General features: G+C 52.5%; 1 protein-coding gene across 8 annotated transcripts in view; it reads right to left on the reverse strand.

The window, feature by feature from the left end:
- The window catches only part of SAMD11 (sterile alpha motif domain containing 11), a 273,793-nt gene that overhangs the window by 25,608 nt on the left and 228,968 nt on the right, over positions 1–19,217 (reverse strand). For all 8 annotated transcript variants that reach the window (XM_063145111.1, XM_063145108.1, XM_063145107.1 and 5 more), the window contains one exon: positions 13,069–13,216. In XM_063145111.1, coding sequence (XP_063001181.1) covers positions 13,069–13,216 — 148 coding nt within the window. The remainder of the gene's footprint in view (positions 1–13,068; positions 13,217–19,217) is intronic.

Genomic DNA, 19,217 nt, shown 5'->3' on the forward strand with positions numbered 1-19,217 from the left:
ACAGGGACAAACGCACCAGCAGAAAACAATGAAGATCGGAGTTGAATTTTGTATAAAACACCTGCAAACGCAGCGTCGTTGTCTCGGTTTCAGCTTTGATTCGGAAATACTCTCTTTTCGGGCCAGCCAGTAAGGGAACACACACTCACATCCTCTGAGCCAGGGTATTTTTTTTCTACTTTATTACATTTCTATCCCGCCTTTTCTCCTCCAAGGAACCCAAGCCAGCGTACATAATCCTCCTCCTCCACATTTTTATCCTCACAACAACAACCCTGTGAGGTAGGTTGGGCTGAGAAGCTGTGAACTGGCCCAAAGTCACCCAGTGGGCTTCCACGGCCGAGTGGGGACTAGAACCCAGATCTCCCGACTCCCAGTCCAATGCTCTAACCACTACACCACACTGGCTCTCTGGGTAGTAACACTTCTCTCAACTGCCAGGGGTTCGTTCTATTTATCTCCCTTCCACCTTGCTGTTCAATGGAAGAACTCGTGGTAGCTTCACAAGGGGCTTGTGGGTGTCCCCCATCTAGACAGTTTGCAGCACAGGCGTTCAGAGCACCCCAGGGAGCCATGTGACTAACTAGCTAAGCTCATTTCAACTCCCGCCGGGCGAAACACCCAGGGCGAAATGTATCCCTCGGCTAATAAGCCGTTGAAGAGGCCGGCTGCTTCTAAAGTCAGGATTTCGGAAAAGAAGCTTACAGCATGACCCGGCGGAGGGCCACGCGGAAGTAAGCCCCCCCCCCCCCCCCCGAGTTCAAGGGGTCTGCTTCCCAGTTTAGGCCCGTAGAGCAGAGGTGTAAAATCTCTTCCAGCCCACGGGCTGAATTTCATTTTGGAAAAGCTCTTAGGGGGCTGCATCTCAGGCCAGAGACGACCGGCACGTTGTAGCTGGACGCTCTTATTGCTTCTTCACTAAGACTCAGGAGAGGAATTCCAGCCTTTTAGAAAGGGGAAAGAATGGCGCAAAGGGCCAGGAAAGCATCACGCGATTGGTGGTGACCGTCGGGAGAACCCGGACAGGTCAAATTCAGACCTCCAGGAGGGCCCGGATTGAGCACCCGGAGCTGGGGTTCCGCGTCCTTGACGTTTGGGGGTCTGACTGCCGGCCAACCGTGCAAGTCTTCCTTAGCGCCTTTTCCCCGCTCAAAACTCTCTTTATTTGGCCTTGGGAAAAGGTCCGTGAGCCCCTAACGATGGAAAAGAAAAGCCTGCGTTACTTGTGTGTAACGAGCTGATGTGGGGAACGCTGCGGATCTGTGCTCGCCTCCTGGGGAAAGGAAATGTATTTTCATGCTTGCCGGTTCCTTGTTCTCTTGCCAGCACGTTCTGCCCACCCCTCTTGAGTCTTTTTAAAATTCATAGAATCTTAGAATAGTAGAGTTGGAAGGGGCCACTAAGGCCATCAAGTCCAACCCCCTGCTCAATGCAGGAATCCACCTTAGGGAATCCCTGACAGCGTCCAGCTGCCTCTTGAAGGCCTCAACCCCACCCCCCGCCCCTAAGACACTGGTCCCATTGATGTACTGCTTTAACCGTTCGGACGTTTTTCCTGATGGCCAGCCGGAATCTGGCTCCCTGTCACTTGAGCCCATTCCTCCGTGTCCTGCACTCTGCGATGATCGAGAAGAGTTCCTGGCCCTTGTCTGTGTGACAGCCTTTCAAGGACTTGCAGTCTTCTCTTCTCCAGGCTAAACATGCCTGGAGAAGCGACGGCTGAGCGGGGACATGAGAGCACTCTTCAAATACTTGAAAGGCTGTCACGCAGAGGAGGGCCAGGATCTCTTCTTGATCCTCCCAGAGTGCAGGACATGGAATTCTATTCCTACTAACTGAAGATTTCCAGCTCAGAGAAGTCCTTTTCTTTATTTTTGTAAACCGCCCAGAGAGCTTTGGCTATGGGGCGGTATATAAACGTATTAAATAATAATAATAATGCCCTGTCACCTCCTAACCCAGACCTCCGCCGGTCGGTACCCTCTGGGTCTTTTGGAACCCAACGTCCATCAACTCCAGCTGGGATGCCCAATGGTTGAGAATGCTGGGAGTTGTAGTCCAAGCCATCTAGATGTTTTAGAATTCAACTCCCATCAACCCTAGCTAGCATGCCCAATGGCTGAGAATGTCGGGAGTTGTAGTCCAAAACACCTGGAAGACGTGGGGTTGGAGGCGGCTGCCCTAACCTACGTTGAGTTGGCACAACGGGAGAAGAAGTGACGTTCCACCGTTTCCTCAGAGGTACAAAACCGGCTAGGAATACGAACCTCCCTGCCTCCCACCCTCCCGAAACGACATCTTCTTGGGGACACCGGACAGACCAAAAAATCGCCGTGAAAACCTCTCTCCGTAGCCAACACACAGCCATAGAAAAACCAGAGGGACAGAATTGTCTCTCTAATGAGACCCTACAATCGCTACGTGTGTGTAGAACGAGACTGGGGAGGGGGGGTTAGTGGAAATAATAATGGAGCGGATTAAAAATCCCCCCCCCTCGGACGACCCAGCTCTCCGTCCCCTCGTCCTCTTCCCATCTGTCCTTCTGCCCAACTTACCGTCTCCCTCCCCCCGCCCCCGGCCTGCTCCCCTTCTGTCCGTCCCTCGGCCCCCCTTTTCTTGCCCGCCTCCTCTCCCCTCCCCTCCCCACCCCGGCCCGCCTTCCCCAAGCTTTCAGCTTTTCTCTCTCCTCCTCTCCCCGGCTCTCTCCTCTAAACTAATTGCACAGCTCCCGGTGTCTGGAGGAGAGCCACGGATCGATCCGTCGCTGTTGAAATGTTAATGCTAATCGTATAACCGCTCCACCAGCGCCTCTCACTTCAGTGGCAGCGCCAATTAATCTCAGGTAACGCAGCGCCATGACCTTCGGGGCCCAGCGCCGGGGCGGCAGCCAAGCGATGCTTATGTAATTACACCGTGAAGTGTGTAATCACCTGCCCTAATCCCCGAGGCCTCACAATTAGCCGAGGCCCCGGTCGCCCGGGCTGCCAAGTGCGCTGCCACTCCGGACAGCCGGGCGGATGAATAACGGACAATTAAAGCGGCGTGGCGGGGGCCGGGAGGTGTCCGCTCGATCGTAATTAGCCGTAATCATGGGGAGACGGGGCCTGGCAGACGCGCCGCGCGTTTCAGGAGGAGCAATTTAAGGGAAAATCAAGTGGCGTTTAACCGTTTTGTGGCCAAGCGGGCAACGGTGCCCCAGCGCCGACCTCCCATAAACACGAGGGGCGGAAGGGGCGGGAGAGGAACAGCGAGAGGGGGAAATGCGTGCATTCGCGGAGACACGGCCATCTGGGGCGGCCCTGCTGCTCATCCCGTGCTGGCTGCAAATTTTCGGGGTCCTTTGGGCAAGGCCCCCTTCAATGCCCCCCCTCCCTCGGTGAATCGACTGTCTCGCCGCCGTGGTCGCCGGCTTCTCTTTCTCCTCCTCCTCTGTCTCATCATGGCTCCCACTTGCTTGCTGGAGAGCCAGGGAGCGAGGAGGCTGGGGCGTCTCCTGCTCCCCTTCTCACCAATGCTGTTGTCTGAGCGGAGTGAGAGGCAGGCGAACAAGCACGTTGCCATGCTGAAGACAAGGAGCGAATACCACAGCTTCTTGCCAGTGGGCCCCTCCTGGGCTGCGGGCTCTCAGCAGGTGCCCGACCATCCCTACCCTTGGCTCCGGCCCTGTATTCACCCCGACTCTTCCTGATCCCGACTATCTCCCGCTCCTGTCCCCGTGCCTCCTTGCCAAGCATGCCTTCAGTCTGGAACCAGCTTCTCCTCTCTTTTTGGCCACCTCCTTCTAGAGCCCAATTCACTTCCATTCACCCTACGTTACCAATGGTCGGCGCGCCGCCCCTTGTTCCACGCTACCCCGCCGCACCCGGGCGTTGTCCACCTGGTGTCAGCTGCCTGCACAGGCAGGGGGACTACCTACATCCTGCACGGTGCCTAGACAAGCTAAATATGATCCCTAGAGTGCTCTATAGTGCCATTTTTTCCCCTTTAAAAATATACTTTTTGCCCCCGAATTCAGGGCTGAGATCAGGCGGTGACGGGTGCCATATGCGCCCCACCCCTGCCCAAGTGTTTTCAACCTGTGTTCCGGAGACCCCTGGGGTCCCCCGGCATCTTATCAAGGGGCTGTTCACGGAGTTCAAAAGGCCGCTTCCCTGCCGTTCCCAATCCTCCCTGCATCACACATCCGGAGGGGAGGCGCGGCGTGCGTTCCGAGGCCTGCTCCTCTTTCGCCGGAGGCAAGAAGCCTGGCCCACGCCCTGAAAGGACAAGCGGCGCGCACCCTCCACCGCGTGCTGGGTTTCCATGATGAAGACAATGTCCCTTGAATCTGGATGTTTACAAACCCCTTTGCAACTCAGGGAGGGGGTGGGTTGGAGAGCCAAGGTTGTAAGTGGGGTTGGCGGATGAACACGGCACTCCCCAACAACGGGACGGAAATCAAGGGCCAGCTAGTTACCGCCGTGAATGTCCTTCCCCGAGGGGGAGCTGGGGTCGGCGTGGCATCCAATGCTTGGCTCCTCTTGCGGCCGAACGTCAATCTTTTCTCCTGCGTGAACTTTTTGGCTCCGGACACCGTGTAGAACAGAGCCTTTGAGGATGCATCGATCTCGAGGCCCCGACGGGTTTGCAAGCAAGGTAAGAGGCAGGGAAGGCCGGCGTCGTAGCCACAGGGCTAGAAAAGGTTCTGTTGCGGTCTTTTTTTTGAGAGAGAGAGGTGATTCGACAGTCTTTTTTTTTTAAAAAAAAAAAGATCGTTTTTGGGAAACGTGAAAAGGTTTTAAAAATCCCGAACAAGTTTCTAGCCCTGATGGCGGAGAAGATAGAAGACAGAGGACCGGGTCAACACCTGCTGAAATAGCACCAGATGAAGGGGTTGGCCGAACAGCGTCTCCAGCTGCCGGAGGGAAGGCGTTGGGAGCTTGTCAGACTCCTTTAACCCTCCCTGTTAATTGCCCAAACCGGTATAAATTATGCAAAGCAGCCGGCGTTGCGGAATAAATCATGCAAAGGAAGAGCAATTATGCAAATTTGCACCATCTGCATAATTTATGCAGGGATGCAGAACGCAGCCTTTTCTTGGTGCAGAATTTAAATATTCTCTCTCTCTCTCTCTCTCTCTCTGTGGTCTTTTTTGGGGTGGGTGGGGGTGGTTTAAAGCAGACCAAGCTAGGGAGCCAGAGTTCGGGATTGGAATGACGGCTTCTTCCCTGGCAGAGTGGTTTTATGATGGCAAAACCAAGGGGCGACGATTCGTAGAATCGTGGAGTTTGAAACAGACCTTGCCTAGACCCAATCCCCTCCTCAGCGCAGGAGCTGCATGAACGTAAGTATCATAGAATAGCAGAGTTGGAAGGGGCCTACAAGGCCATCCAGTCCAACCCCCTGCTCAATGCAGGAATCCACCCTAAAGCATCCCTGACAGAGGGTTGTCCAGCTGCCTCTTGAAGGCCTCCAGTGTGGGAGAGGCCACAACCTCCCTAGGTCATTGGTTCCATTGTCGTACTGCTCTAACAGTCAGGACGTTTTTCCTGATGTCCAGCCGGAATCGGGCTTCCTGATGCTGGATCAGACCAAGGGTCCATCTAGTCCAGCACTCTGTTCACACAATGGCCAACCAACTGTCAACTAAGGGCCCACAAGCAGGGCATGACTGCAACAGCACCCTCCCACCCATGTTCCCCAGCAACACAGGCGGGCTGCCTCTGATCCTAGAGGTAGCGCACAGCCATCAGGGCTAGTAGCCCTTGACAGCCTTCTCCTCCAGGAGAAGGCTGTCAAACCCCCCTTTTAAAGCCATCCAACCCCCCCTTTTAACCCCCCTTATCCAACCCCCCCCTTTTAAAGCCATCCAAATGGGTGGCCGTCACTACATCTTGTGGTAGTGAGTTCCATAGTTCAACTATGCACCTTCCTGTTATCTGTCCCGAATCTACCCCCAAACAGCTTCTACCAACTCTGACAGTGAAGGAGAGCCCACCTCCTCCAAAGGTGGTCCGTTCCACAGTCGAACACCTCTTGGTGCTAGGATGTTTCCTCTCGTGCGGGGGGGGGGGAAGGAACGCCTTTCAAAACTACAAATACATATTGGCCTGTTGCATCTTAAAGCTCTTATTGCCTTAGGAGGGGCATTTTGACCTTTAGAATGGGAGGAAGCTGCACAAAAACTATCGATTGGTGGTTGGGAGGAAGTGGGTGGGGCCAGAAGGAGGCGGAGCCTTTAGGGGAAGACTGGAAGGACCAGAGTGGGACCCCAGGATGGCGGGATTGGGTCCCCAAGCTGGAGGTTTGCCATCTCCGCTGTGGCACCCCGGTTGTGGAAGGAGCTCCCCAGAGAGGTCCGCCTGGCGCCTACACTGTACTCCTTTCGTCGCCAGCTGAAGACCTTTTTATTCACTCAGTATTTTAACACTTAATTTTAACTTAAATTTAAATTTTACTGTTTTAGCTCTGTATTTTACTCTTATATTAATTTTGCTGCGTGGTTTTTATCCTGGTTGTGCTTTTTATATACTGTATTTTGTATTTGTGCTTCTAACCTGTTGGTTGTTTTATTGTGGTTTTAATTTTTGTGAACCGCCCAGAGAGCTTCGGCTATTGGGCGGTATAAAAATGTAATGAATAAATAAATAAATAAATAAATAAATCTTTGCCTTAATTTGCTCCCTTGCAATTTCTACCCACTGGTCTGAGTCCTGTTCTCTGGGGGCGTCAGGGAATCCATTCATTAATCCAGAGTAAACTAGGAGGCTTTTGTGTGCACACCGGAGGAAATTAACAAATTAGCACGGAGGAAACAGACTGGCATTTGGAAGAAGATGCTCGGGTGTATATGGATGTGGTGTTGTGTGCACACACAAGCAACACACACGCACACACACACCCCACCCAGGGGTTTGTGCGCAAGGATATTAGGGGGGGTTAACTGCATGTTGCTAAATTTGATACGTCCTTTAAGAGGAGACAAATGGTTCACGAGGCTTTAAAAGTATTGACTTTTCTTTAACAATAAGCGCTAATGGCCTTCAAATAATCAATACTTTAAGTCATTACGGGGTTACACATTATACGGTTAAAACCATGTGGTGCATTTTTAAGCCCAGCGTCGATCGCTAACGTACAAGCTGCCTCTTATAAAGGGGGGGGGGCGGGGGGGCAGAGGAGGAGGCTGATGGGCAGCTGGCCGGGGGGGGGGGGGAAGAGGGAGAAGTTGAGTGTTGAATACGATGTTGAACCTCAGTCCCACGGGCCAAATGCGGTTTCTCCAACCACCAAACATTTGATAGTTTCCTAGCTTTTGCATAAACTTTTAAGAGGTTGAAATGTGTTGCTGGCTGGGGAGTTATAGGACTGTTTTTCTGTCTGGACATGCTCAGGCGTTTTAGGACCGTTTTTCTGTCTGGACGTGCTCAGGCGTTTTAGGACTGTTTTTCTGTCTGGACATGTTTAGGAGTTATAGGGCTGTTTTTCTGTCTGGACATGTTTAGGAGTTATAGGACTGTTTTTCTGTCTGGACATACTTACGAGTTATAGGACTGTTTTTCTGTCTGGACATGCTCAGGCGTTTTAGAACTGTTTTTCTGTCTGGACGTGCTTAGGGCTTATAGGACTGTTTTTCTGTTTAGATATACTTAGGAGTTATAGGACTGTTTTTCTGTTTAGATATACTTAGGAGTTATAGGACTGTTTTTCTGTTTGGACATGCTTACGAGTTATAGGACTGTTTTTCTGTTTGGACACGCTTACGAGTTATAGGACTGTTTTTCTGTCTGGACATGTTTAGGAGTTATAGGACTGTTTTTCTGTCTGGACATGCTTAGGCATTTTAGGACTGTTTTTCTGTCTGGACGTGCTTAGGGCTTATAGGACTGTTTTTCTGTTTGGACATGCTTAGGCATTATATGACTGTTTTTCTGTCTGAACATACTTAGGAGTTATAGGACTGTTTTTCTGTCTGAACATACTTAGGAGTTATAGGAGTGTTTTTCTCTCTGGACATGCTTAAGAGTTATAGGACTGTTTTTCTGTCTGGACATGTTTAGGAGTTATAGGACTGTTTTTCTGTCTGGACATGCTTAGGCATTTTAGGACTGTTTTTCTGTTTGGACATGCTTAGGCATTATATGACTGTTTTTCTGTCTGAACATACTTAGGAGTTATAGGACTGTTTTTCTGTCTGAACATACTTAGGAGTATAGGACTGTTTTTCTGTCTGAACTTGCTTAAGAGTTATAGGACTGTTTTTCTGTCTGGACATGTTTAGGAGTTATAGGACTGTTTTTCTGTCTGAACATACTTAGGAGTATAGGACTGTTTTTCTGTCTGAACTTGCTTAAGAGTTATAGGACTGTTTTTCTGTCTGGACATGTTTAGGAGTTATAGGACTGGTTTTCTGTCTGGACATGCATAGGAGTTATAGGACTGGTTTTTTGTCTAAACATGTTTTGGGGATTTTGGCCCCGCCCACTTGGGGTGGGGGGAACAGTGGGGTGGGGGGGAAGAGGTGTCAAACCTTCCCCTCGCCCCCCATGCCATCCCTGCACCCCTGTCCTCCAGACGGTTTGGTTCCCAAGTCCTTGCTTACATCAGCTGGGAGCAAAACAGCAGGGCGAGAAGCAGAAGGCTGGGAAAGTGTCCCTCCTCCTCTCCCATTTCTGCCATTAAAAGGGCCCTGCGTCCGTCACGTCCTGCATGCCAGAAGCAGCCGGATGGGCCCCTGGTCCGATCCAGCACAGGGCTCTGTTTAAGTTCGAAGGAACCTCCGTGTATAGAGGCCGTGTAGCTCTGGAAAGGTATCTGCCTCCACGCCATGCTTATGGGATTCCCAGAGATATCTGGGCAGCACAGGAAGAGGGACTACTAGGGATGGATCATTGGCTGTATCCAGCAGGGGCTTTCCTCAAGGCCTAGAACTGGAAGGTTCCTCAAAGGACATCTAGTCCACCCCACCCCCGGCCAATGCAGGAAAACGGGCGCTGTTGCGACAGCATCCCTGAGCGGAGGCCACCCTGCCTCCGCTTGAAAACCTCTAAGAAAGGAGACCCCCACACACACACAACATCCGAGGCAGAGTGTTCCACTGTCGATCGTGTAACGTGACGACGATCTTCCGAATGTTGAGTCGAAACGTCTCAAATGTATCTTGTATCTGCAAGGTCTGGAAGCTTGCATTGTTTTGTTTTGTTTTAATTAAAAAGCGGAAGCAGAATTCTGCCTCCCTTCAGCATCGCGCCGTTTTCAGACGGCCCCAGTGAGAAGCAGAGCAGCCGTGCTGGCGCTTGGGTCGCTGCACCCACTGCAAAAGTCTCGGCAAGGAGAGGCCGTTCCCAAAATCCTTTCGCCCGAATGCAAGGCCGAGGACTGACCCCTCCCGCTCTACCAGCCCGAGCTGCGTCCTCCTCTCCGCTGCTTCTTACTCCCGGGGAACCTAACCCACTCCGAATGACCGCCGCCCGGCCGCCTTTGCAGCTGCGCTCGGCTGCCTCCACCCCGAGCGAGACGGAAAAGGTCTCCGTCGCTCCCGCTCTCCGCAGCGCCACCTCCGTAAATAAGCCCCGAGTCGCTGGCCGCCCTCTCCTCCCCTCCCCTCCCCTCCCCTCCCTTCCCCGCCTCTCTGCCTCCAGCTAATGGCTGAATTCTTCAGTGGCTAATTATTCTTGCCGCTGCCTCCGCGAACTGACCTAATCCCCGCGGAGCTCCCGACAGGAAGCTGAAATGGAATTTTAGCACCATGCCAAGCTGCCTCCCTTGCCTGCAACCCCCGCGTCATGCATTATTGCCTGACTCCCGGGAAAGGCAGACGCCATAAATCTACCTGCAGTTTGCTCTGTTCAAGCCAGAACCCGTGTCCCCCCTCCCGTCCCTAGCCTCGCTATGCCACGCAATCTCTCCCCTGTCCACACACACACACACACATGCTCCAGCCAACCCTGGACATTCACAGCCTACCTGCCTCTTCGAACCTCCGCGGCCTCCGGAGCATCTAGGCGTACACAAAAGCAGCTCGGACTGACCTTGCTGACCGATTTATTTATTTTAAAAAAAGGGCTACAGGAGCCAGATACGAACGCGAAAGGCCTGGGGGAAAGGAGAGGCAGACCGCTGCGAACGTCTCGATTCGGTGGCTCTCCAAGGTGCCTTTTCCCTCAGACTGAACCGTCGCGGAAAAGCAGCGGAGGGAATCGTCAAAGCTCTTCTGCTCCCTTAAGTGATGGTCCCAGGATGGTTACATGCGACCCCCCCCCCCGCTCTCTCCTCTTTCAAATCCCGCTGCAAGGCCTGCCTTTGGATAAACCCCTGAAAGGGAGGCAGTGTGACTACATTTCTGCCCATGCAACGCTTTACCTTCTTCTCGTCTGCTGTCTCCCTTAATGTTGGAATTTCATAGGAACTTAAGAACGTAAGAAAGAGCCCTGCTGGATCAGACCAAGGATCCATCTAGTCCAGCACTCTGTTCACATAGTGGCCAACCGGTTGTCGACCAGGGACCCATAAGCAGGACATGGTGCAACAGCACCTTCCCACCCATGTTCCCCAGCAACTGGTGCACATAGGCTTGAGGGAAGGATCCCACCAGCCTCACTCCCCCCCCTCGAAACACACCTTATGTCAGGATGTGTAGAGATGTCCATCATATCAACAATGACCCCAAAATGTGTACACATACAACCTCAAACCCCACCCCCTCCTCAGATGAAGCTTAGGAGAAACCCATTTTCACCTGTAGGGACTTATGCACAGCACAGACTGGCCAGCTCCAGTGTCCTCCTCCCACCCTTCTTTCTTCCAAAATAAGATAAAGTTACATTGATGGTTGTTTCTTCATGACGAAAATATATTCAAGAAGGTTTTGAAAGTGCATAAAAGTAAGTAATTTAAATTCTGCTCATCCACCCATAGGGCACTTGGAAAAGCTACACAACGCAGAGAGCAGATATTTACTGAACAGTATTTATGAATCGCTTATGTTAGACTTGAGACAAAACAAGTATTTGGGAACTCCTGTTGGAAAAGGTGTGTTTTCACAAAAGACCTGCTGCTCGTGGAGTTGAAAACTGCTAGAATTGGTGTGTTGGCATGGATCAACACAGCTGCCAGCAACTTTGGTGTGGTGAGGCCTATGGGGACTGTCTTGAGGAGAGCCTACGTTTTCACATTTACCGTGACACTACAATTCCTTGGTGGGTCAGACTAGATGTCCTTCAAGGATCTCTCTTAACTCTATAATTCTGTGCCTTTATTATTCTACGGTAACTGCAGTCCTTCCCTAAGCATTACAGCGTGTACAACCCCCCACCCCAAACCCTCAAACAAACCCAGTCCAATGGTGGTAGCCAAGCGACTGACCAGAATCGTCTCTTAACGGAACGGCCTACCAGTTTTGTCAGTGACTGACAACGGCCCGCAGCAGGCAGGGCCGTTTCATTTGCTCCCTGCATTCCTGCTCCCTTGCCTCACACCCCTCCCCACGCCGCCCCACCTCCAGCCCCGCTCCGCCACAGTGATTTTTCCGCCAGTCTCCTGGCTGCCTTCCAGGCCACACAGAGCCTGCGAGGTTGCTTTGCCGACTGTCAGAGATGAAACCCGCCTATGTCCGCATTCCTGACAGATCTGTCTCCAGCACGCTTCGCTTGCTTCACTGTGTGTGTGTGTGTGTGTGTGTTATGGGGCAGGTCAACTGAAGTACATTCCCCCCCCCTTACAGACACACACGCACACATGCTCCTCTTTCCCGGCAGTCATGCCAGGCATGCCTCAGGCCCATCTGCGCAGCCAAACCACCGGAAAGAGAATTGGAAGAAGACGGACCTCAAAACAACACGTCTTTCTCTCTCTCTTCCTAAGTCTTAACAGGACTTGCTCCTGGGACAAGTGGCCTTATTAAAAAGGAGTAAGGCCTCTCACCACCTGCAGAGTGTCTTCTTGTCCCTTGAACAACCACGTCGCCCAAATACCTGGAATTCGACGGCAGGGCACCGGGGAACCGTATGACCCACGGAACTAAATCCGGACAGACGGCGGCCCAAGCAGACGGATAGTGCTAGCAAGTATTCTGCGATCATCAGAAGGGCCTCTGCCCTCGATGACCAGGATCCCCCGAGACTGAGTTCCCTACAGAGCAACGAGCAATTTCTGGCGATGGGTAAACTCCGTGCTTGGTGCCAACAACAGAGCAAGGCTCCCCCCACCCCTGACGGTGGCTAGTCTGGCACAGTCTAGCTCCAAGCCAGAGAACCAAGGGCCACCGGGAGGCTGTATTTGCCCGCCTCCCAGGATTAACCAAGGGGAGACCAAGCTGGCCCCGTCCATCAGCCGGAGACCTTCCCTGCCAAAAAGAACACCTGCCAGAACTTTGAAGCAAAGTACCGGTGCCTAAGCATTGCTCCTTTCCTCCTCCTTCCCAATCCCCTTTCCTTGTGTGCTGTGTTGCAGCTTGTAAACGTAAGAGCGGGGACTGCCTTATTATTAAGCCGTGGAAGCCCCTCTGGAGGGTGGGGGTACCAAATAATAAAAAAAGGAACCCTTCCCCAACCTAGGGGCCTCCGGGTGTGTGGACTCCTATTCCCAGCATCCCCTAAGCATGCTGGGAATTGCAGTCAAATGCATCTGGAGGCCACCAGGATGGGGAAGGTTACGCGAAGTGCTCCTGGGCCCGCCCACCTTCCGCTCCACTGGCCTTCGGGCGTCTTTGTCCATCTGCCTGCATCCCTGCACATTGCCGCTCTGGTCTGGCGGATCAGAATCGTCCTGCGGTTTCCCCTTCCTGTGCTGTGCCCCGGCTTCACGCGCGGAGCCCCGTTCCACCTGCAGCAGCCCTCAAGCCCGACTCTGGTTCCCCGCCATGCGCTCGGCCATCTACAGCCTGCGACTGACACACAAGCCAAAGGGCAAGCGAACCTGCCCGCCCGCATTCCAGGAGGAGCTGAACCAGGCTGCCGATGACCCCTGGCCTTGTCGGGATGGCGTCAGATACGCTCCCACCCCTTTGCAAAAGGTATGTCGATCAGTGGGTGGAAACCCAATGCCACATACGGGGGACACCTCCTGGAACCCCGTAGGCCAAAAAGGTACCTCTCGGTGAAGTGCGAATCCCGGTGCTGGGGGAGCCCCTGCTTTCTGCGCTGACTGGACGAGTTGCTGGCTGAAGGGAGGTGGGCCTCCATGGTGCCGGGGTTGCGGGCCGCCGCCGCCGCCACCTCTTGTCGCGCTCGGAGGAGATCTGCGAAGGAAGGAGGAAAACCCGGGTCAACTGGCGGGCGAGCTGGGAACCCCTCCGGGAGTTTATCGCCACTGGGGTTGAGGCCCAGAAACGGCCGGCTAGCGTGGGACGAGCGGGCCTCTGAGCATGTGCAAAGTGCCTTTCCTCTGCCGCTCGTTAGCTGCAGTCAGGCCCCACACGGCTGCCAGCAGGGGCAAAGGCTTGCAGAACCGAGGAAGCGACTAGCACAGGAAAAACAAAAGCCAGGTTACATCCGGTCTTCTACAGAACGGACTGGCCAGGGAAGCCGCAAAGAAGCTGCCGTTCGCCTGCGTGCGTCCGCACAAAGACCACACAGCCGGATGCGCTTGGGCCAACCCTCTACTAGTCTCTCCTCCTCCTCCCCCCTTCCTGGCGTGACAGAAAAAGCGTGGGGGCCTTTCTCCCTTCTGCAGGCGTGCAGACCAATCTGAAGGTGATGGCAGCCGATTTTAAAAAAGAAACAGAAACAGAGCCCCATCAACCTTGGATCAGAGACACTGGAGGGTTGGGGGGAGCTCAGTGGGGAAGCCACGACCGACCCCTTTCATGTCTTCAGAGGCCCCCCTCTTTCTCGCTTCCTGCCTTGAGCAGGGGGTTGGACTCGATGGCCTTATAGGCCCCTTCCAACTCTACTATTCTATGATTCTATGTCCATTTCTATCCTTACAGAGGCACAGGGTCCCCTCCTTCTTACTCCAAGGCTTGGCTGGTTCTCCTTCTGTCTCCTACGCCCTTCTTTCTCTCTCTGTCTCTCCCCAAGAAACTTTGCCTATGAAGGGAAGCTGCTCTCTGTCTCTCTCTCTGAGCTCTAATGAAAATCAGGCTCCTTCGGAGCGTTAAACGGGATTAGCTAAGAGAATGACAGGGCAACGGAGAGGAGATTCCTCCTGTCAACACTCAGGTGTGGGGTGTTGAGGATGAGAGAGAAAGAGAGAGAGAGAGAGAGAGAGGGGTGGGATTGCAGCCCAAGTAATCTACCCGCTGCTGTGTCTATTGGCTCCCATATGAGCAGTCAAAAGTTTCCTGCCTAAACCGGGCCTTTAAAAAGAGTTCCTAGACGCCGTTAAGCAGCAAAAGAACGTATGCTTGAGTTGAGCCAGTTAGCTCTTGCCTGTCCCGTCCTTTCCCCTGGCTTCGCACACCCACACCCAGATTTTGGCTTTGGCAAGTCAGAGGGAATTGTGCAACCAACCCAAGAGGAAAAGAAGAAGCGGCAGAAGCAGCAGGGTGGGAGAACGCAGGAGCAGATTGTACAGAAATAGCTATTTGGCTCAAGCAAAGGGCACAGTTAACAGCTGTAGACCTATATCATGAGAAACGGGAAGGGGGGGTGGGCGAAGCGTTCAGCTGTCCCTGGCCGAATGAACCGGCTCATTTGATATCCCTCCGTTTGCGTCCCCGTCCCACCCAGCCACGTCGAGCTTCCACGCAGGCCACATGTGTCCCCGTACGTCCGGCAGCGGAAAGGATTCTCAGTTTCCGTTATCGCGGTTTTGAAAAGAGCTCTGGAGGTCCTCGTGGCTGTGAAGAGGAGCACGAAACGGGAGACGACAGCGGATTTGAAAGGCAAAATGGATCTACGTGCGGCCGCCAATCCCGCTGTCTGGGGGCGCATCTGTTTTTCTCAGAAGAGCATCAAAAGAGCCCTGCTGGACCAGACCGAGGGTCCATCTAGTCCAGCACTCTGTTCACACAGTGGCCAACCAGCTGTTGACCAGGGACCAACAAAGGCCTTCAAGAGGCAGCTGGGCAACCATCTGTCAGGGATGCTTTAGGGTGGATTCCTGCATTGAGCAGGGGGTTGGACTCGATGGCCTTGTAGGCCCCTTCCAACTCTACTATTCTATGATTCTACGATTCAGGAAAAGCTTCCTGACTGTTAGAGCAGTATGACAATGGAACCAGTTACCCAGGGAGGTTGTGGGCTCTCCCACACTAGAGACCTTCAAGAGGCAGCTGGACAACCCTCTGTCAGGGATGCTTTAGGGTGGATTGCTGCACTGAGCAGGGGGTTGGACTTGATGGCCTTAGTGGCACCTGCCTCCTTGCTTGCCCGGAGATTCGTGCCTCCTGCGCAGTGCTGGATTTAGGAACAAGCCAAGTAAGCCATGGCATAGGGCCTCGTATTATGAAGGGCCTCTAACTATGCCGGAGATACCAAAGATGTAAGAGAACGAAGATGGAGTCGCTGTGGCTTAAATACGTAGGAAAGTCCGGGGTGACTTACAGCAGAGTTGTCTTATACAGAGGAAGCGTGGCAATGCAGCCTTTAGCATTGGTGGTAATAAATGCAAACTAGAGCTGATTCAAAAGAAGTTCAAATAAACTTACTTTATTAGTGCCTTTATACCTACCTTCAGAGAAGCCTATGGAACACTGAGCTACAATCACCTCCTAACACTGGGCTGTACCCTTTCACTACCTCCCTATTATAATGTAACACACTTTCCCGGTTTATTTTTTAATGGTATTTTTTTAATGTCCTCGGCATGCCTTAACCCCAGCTTGCTTGCTTAATAGCCTGCCTATGGCCCTGTACCCAAATCCTTCCGTTCTCCCACTACCATCTTTCTCGCAAGTTCTTCTCTGCCGCTCCCTCCCCGCCTGCCCGCTGCGAGAAGGATGCAGAGGCAGCGGCTGGCAATAATTCACGCACCGGCTGGGGTTTCTCTTTCTCACCCCTCGCCCCCCCCCCTTCCCCAGCCCTCGCTCCACTCGCCTTGGCTTGCTCTGGCTGCCTGGGATTGATTTATATCTCATCTGGGGCCATTTATATATCGCTCTTGCCACGTTAAGTCTGTCTTGACCAACGCTTGTCGCCTTCCCTGGGCTTTAGTTTCGAGCTGCAAAGAAGAGGATGCTTTGGGGGGGGGGGAAGAGAGAGAGAGAGAGAGAGAGAGAGGGAGAGAGGGAGGGAGGGAGGAAAGGGAGGAGGGAGCAACAGTGGTTTGGCATTTGCTAATGGCAGTGTGAGAAGCATCTGCCTCCGGTGGTGTTAGTGCGTGGGCAGTCCGCTCGCCACTGCCGGGAGCGCTCTCGGGGCTTAGCCTCTGGGCATGTGCGGGGAATTCCGAGCAAGCGGAAAGCGGTGAATCACGCACCTGAGGCCGGTAAACAGTTGAGGCGAAGTGGGGGGGGGGGGTTTGACGAGGCAGGGAGGGGGAGCCCTGAAGGTGGATGTTTCGCTGAGACAAAGGGGGGTTTGATCGTGCGGGGATTCAGTAGGGTTGGATTTCGGGGCCGACGTAAAGGGCCCCCCCCTCCAATGACCACCCAGAGAGCGGCAGGTGCAGAAGCAAAGCTCCGTTCTATTCTCAAGGCAGACGGCGTTTTAAAGGAGCGAAAACGGCGGGGCAGGGGGGGGGGCGGAGAGAAATATCAGCTGTGTGTTTTGTAACAGGACTCAAAAGCCACAATGCGATCGAAACGCACCCACCCCTGTAAGACCACGACATCCGTGGCCTGAAATCGCCTACTTGCGCAAATGCAAAGCTTACGGGCCTATAAGCAGCGTCCAGTGTTAAACCCTACGTAGAGTAGGCCCATTGAAATGAATGAGGCTTAAGTTAGTCGCGACTACGTTGAGGTTCATTCATTTCAACGGCTTTACTCTAGATAGCACTGACACCAGATAAAACCGCGTGTTTTTTTTATTTTTGAAAGTTGCACTCGACTCAAGACAGGGACTCATTGAGCGGCTTCGGTCAAGCCGTGGGCTCACGCCCAGCCTCAGTTTCCCGGTCTGTAAAAACGGAAACAAAGCGGTCATCCCTGGGAAACATGGGGAAAGCGGTTGTGCCCTCTGCCACCAGTTTTCCCACACCAAACTGGGTTAATTCTATTGTCGTCGCTTTTTAAAAAATTAAACTTGAATGTAAGGAGAGACCTACCGGATCAGGTCAAAGGTCCATTTAAGATTTGCTCTCCCCTGTTAAAACTAGCTTGGAAAGGTAGAGTACCTCTTCGTATGGAAATTGCTTCAATAGCAGGCCTACAAATCACACTGGAGATGTTCACACAACACGCTAACCCAAACTCAGTGGTTGAGTGTGTCTTGTTGTTGAATGGCTACTAGCCCTGATGGTTGTGTGCTATCTCCAGAATTTGAGGCAGTAAGCCTGTGTGCCCCGGTTGCTGGGGAACATGGGTGGGAGGGTGCTGTTGCACCATGCCCTGCTGGTTCATCCCTGGCCGATGGCTGGTTGGCCACTGCGTGAACAGAGTGCTGGACTAGATGGACCCTCGGTCTGATCCAGCATCAGGGCACTTCTGATGTTCTTAACCATGGGTTGTTTGTTGAATCCTGGGTTAGTGTGTTGTCTGAACCCAGGACTTTCCCCCGCATGTTAACCATGCAGTGTGGCTTCTTCACCACTCTGAACAACCCAATAACAAACCGTGGGACGTCGTGGTGGCGTGTTCGATAAAAGTAACCCATACTGCATGGTTAACAAGCCACCCTGCGGAAAATGTCCAGGGTTCAGGCAACACGCGAACCCACGATGCAACAAACAATCCATATTCAGCCACTGAGTGTGGGTTAGTGTATTGTGCGAACCCAGACTCTGTGAATCCCGCTACCTCCTTGCTCCGCAAAATGGCACTCTTAGTCATAACCGCCCCCCGCCCCCGTGCTTCTTGTAAGGAAAGCTATGAACCTTATATTAGTAAGTACCTATCCCTCCATTTGAGGTTTTCAATCCAACCCAGCTGAGATAGCTTAGCTGTTTCCCCCTTCCGTTCTTCTGTAAACCAGGAGCAGCGTTAATCCTTCCATGGCCAGGTAATTAGTGAGTGCTAATTAGTGGCTGTTTGTACCACACTTGGAAGAAGCAGAAGATGCTTTATTTATTACACTATTTGATGTCTCTATCCTTCTGCTGGAACAATGTGTGTGTGTGTCTGAGAGGGAGGGAGGGAGGGGGAGAGAGAGAGAGAGAGAGAGAGAGAGAAAGAGAGAGAGAGAGAGAGAGAGAGAGAGAGAGAGAGATCTAGGAGAAAAGTGCAAGCCCAAATTTCCACTGCAGCTTTCCCTAACCTAACGTGCTCCGGATGTGTTAAGACTACAACTCACATCATTCCCAGCAAGTCTAAGAACAGAATGCTTAACCAGATAGGCCTTTGGTTATTACATTACGTTCCAGTGATTTCAATGCGTCTACTCTGAAGACGCTTAAGTCTGCATTCAGCCTACAGTCTGCGCATCAAGGGCAAAGATCCACTCATGAAATCCTGTGATTTAACGGATTCATCGGAGGAGCTGTATTCAATTACATTTGCTTGAAAGCACAACTTCCTTGCATTTCAGGTAATGCACACCTGCGATAAGAGGCATCTACTTAGAAGGGGCACCCCGCCCCTTCCAGGGCCTGCAAGAAGGGAGAATGCCTCTTTTAAGATGACAACGGACATGCTGTTTTTATTAGCACTTGCATTAATAAGAATGATTCAATATTAATTAAAGACACAGCTGCCTGATTAATAGGTGGCACATTTTCCCATAGATTAAAAGGTTTTTTTAATATTGATTAATCAATTAAACATTGCAGCCCTACTACACACACACACACACACACACACACACACACACACACACACACTTTTCTATTTTACAGTTTTATTTTGTTTTAAACTTTTGAACATTTTACATTATGTTGCATTTTCAGGGCCGGCCCTCCTATAAGGCACAGTGAGGGAGTGGCCTCAAGGGGCAGATGGAGGGGGCAGCCCTGTCTATCGGAGAATAGAGCTGAGTGTTAGAGGCAGTCTGCCCTGCATCCTCTAAGCTAGCCTGCTGCTTTCAGCTGTGGTAGATGATGGTGCTCCATCCCCACTGGCCAAGTGAGTTTCACCGGCCTGCACCGTTGGGCTTCTGTAGGTGAAACGGGAAGGCTGCCATCTTGTCCTTTGCCTCCGGCAGCAAAATTACTTGGGTATTTTGGGGGTTTAATTGTTGTGAACCACCCAGAGAGATATGGCT

The sequence above is a fragment of the Elgaria multicarinata genome, chromosome 20 (assembly GCF_023053635.1).
Source record: "Elgaria multicarinata webbii isolate HBS135686 ecotype San Diego chromosome 20, rElgMul1.1.pri, whole genome shotgun sequence".
In the NCBI taxonomy this organism is placed as follows: domain Eukaryota; kingdom Metazoa; phylum Chordata; class Lepidosauria; order Squamata; family Anguidae; genus Elgaria; species Elgaria multicarinata.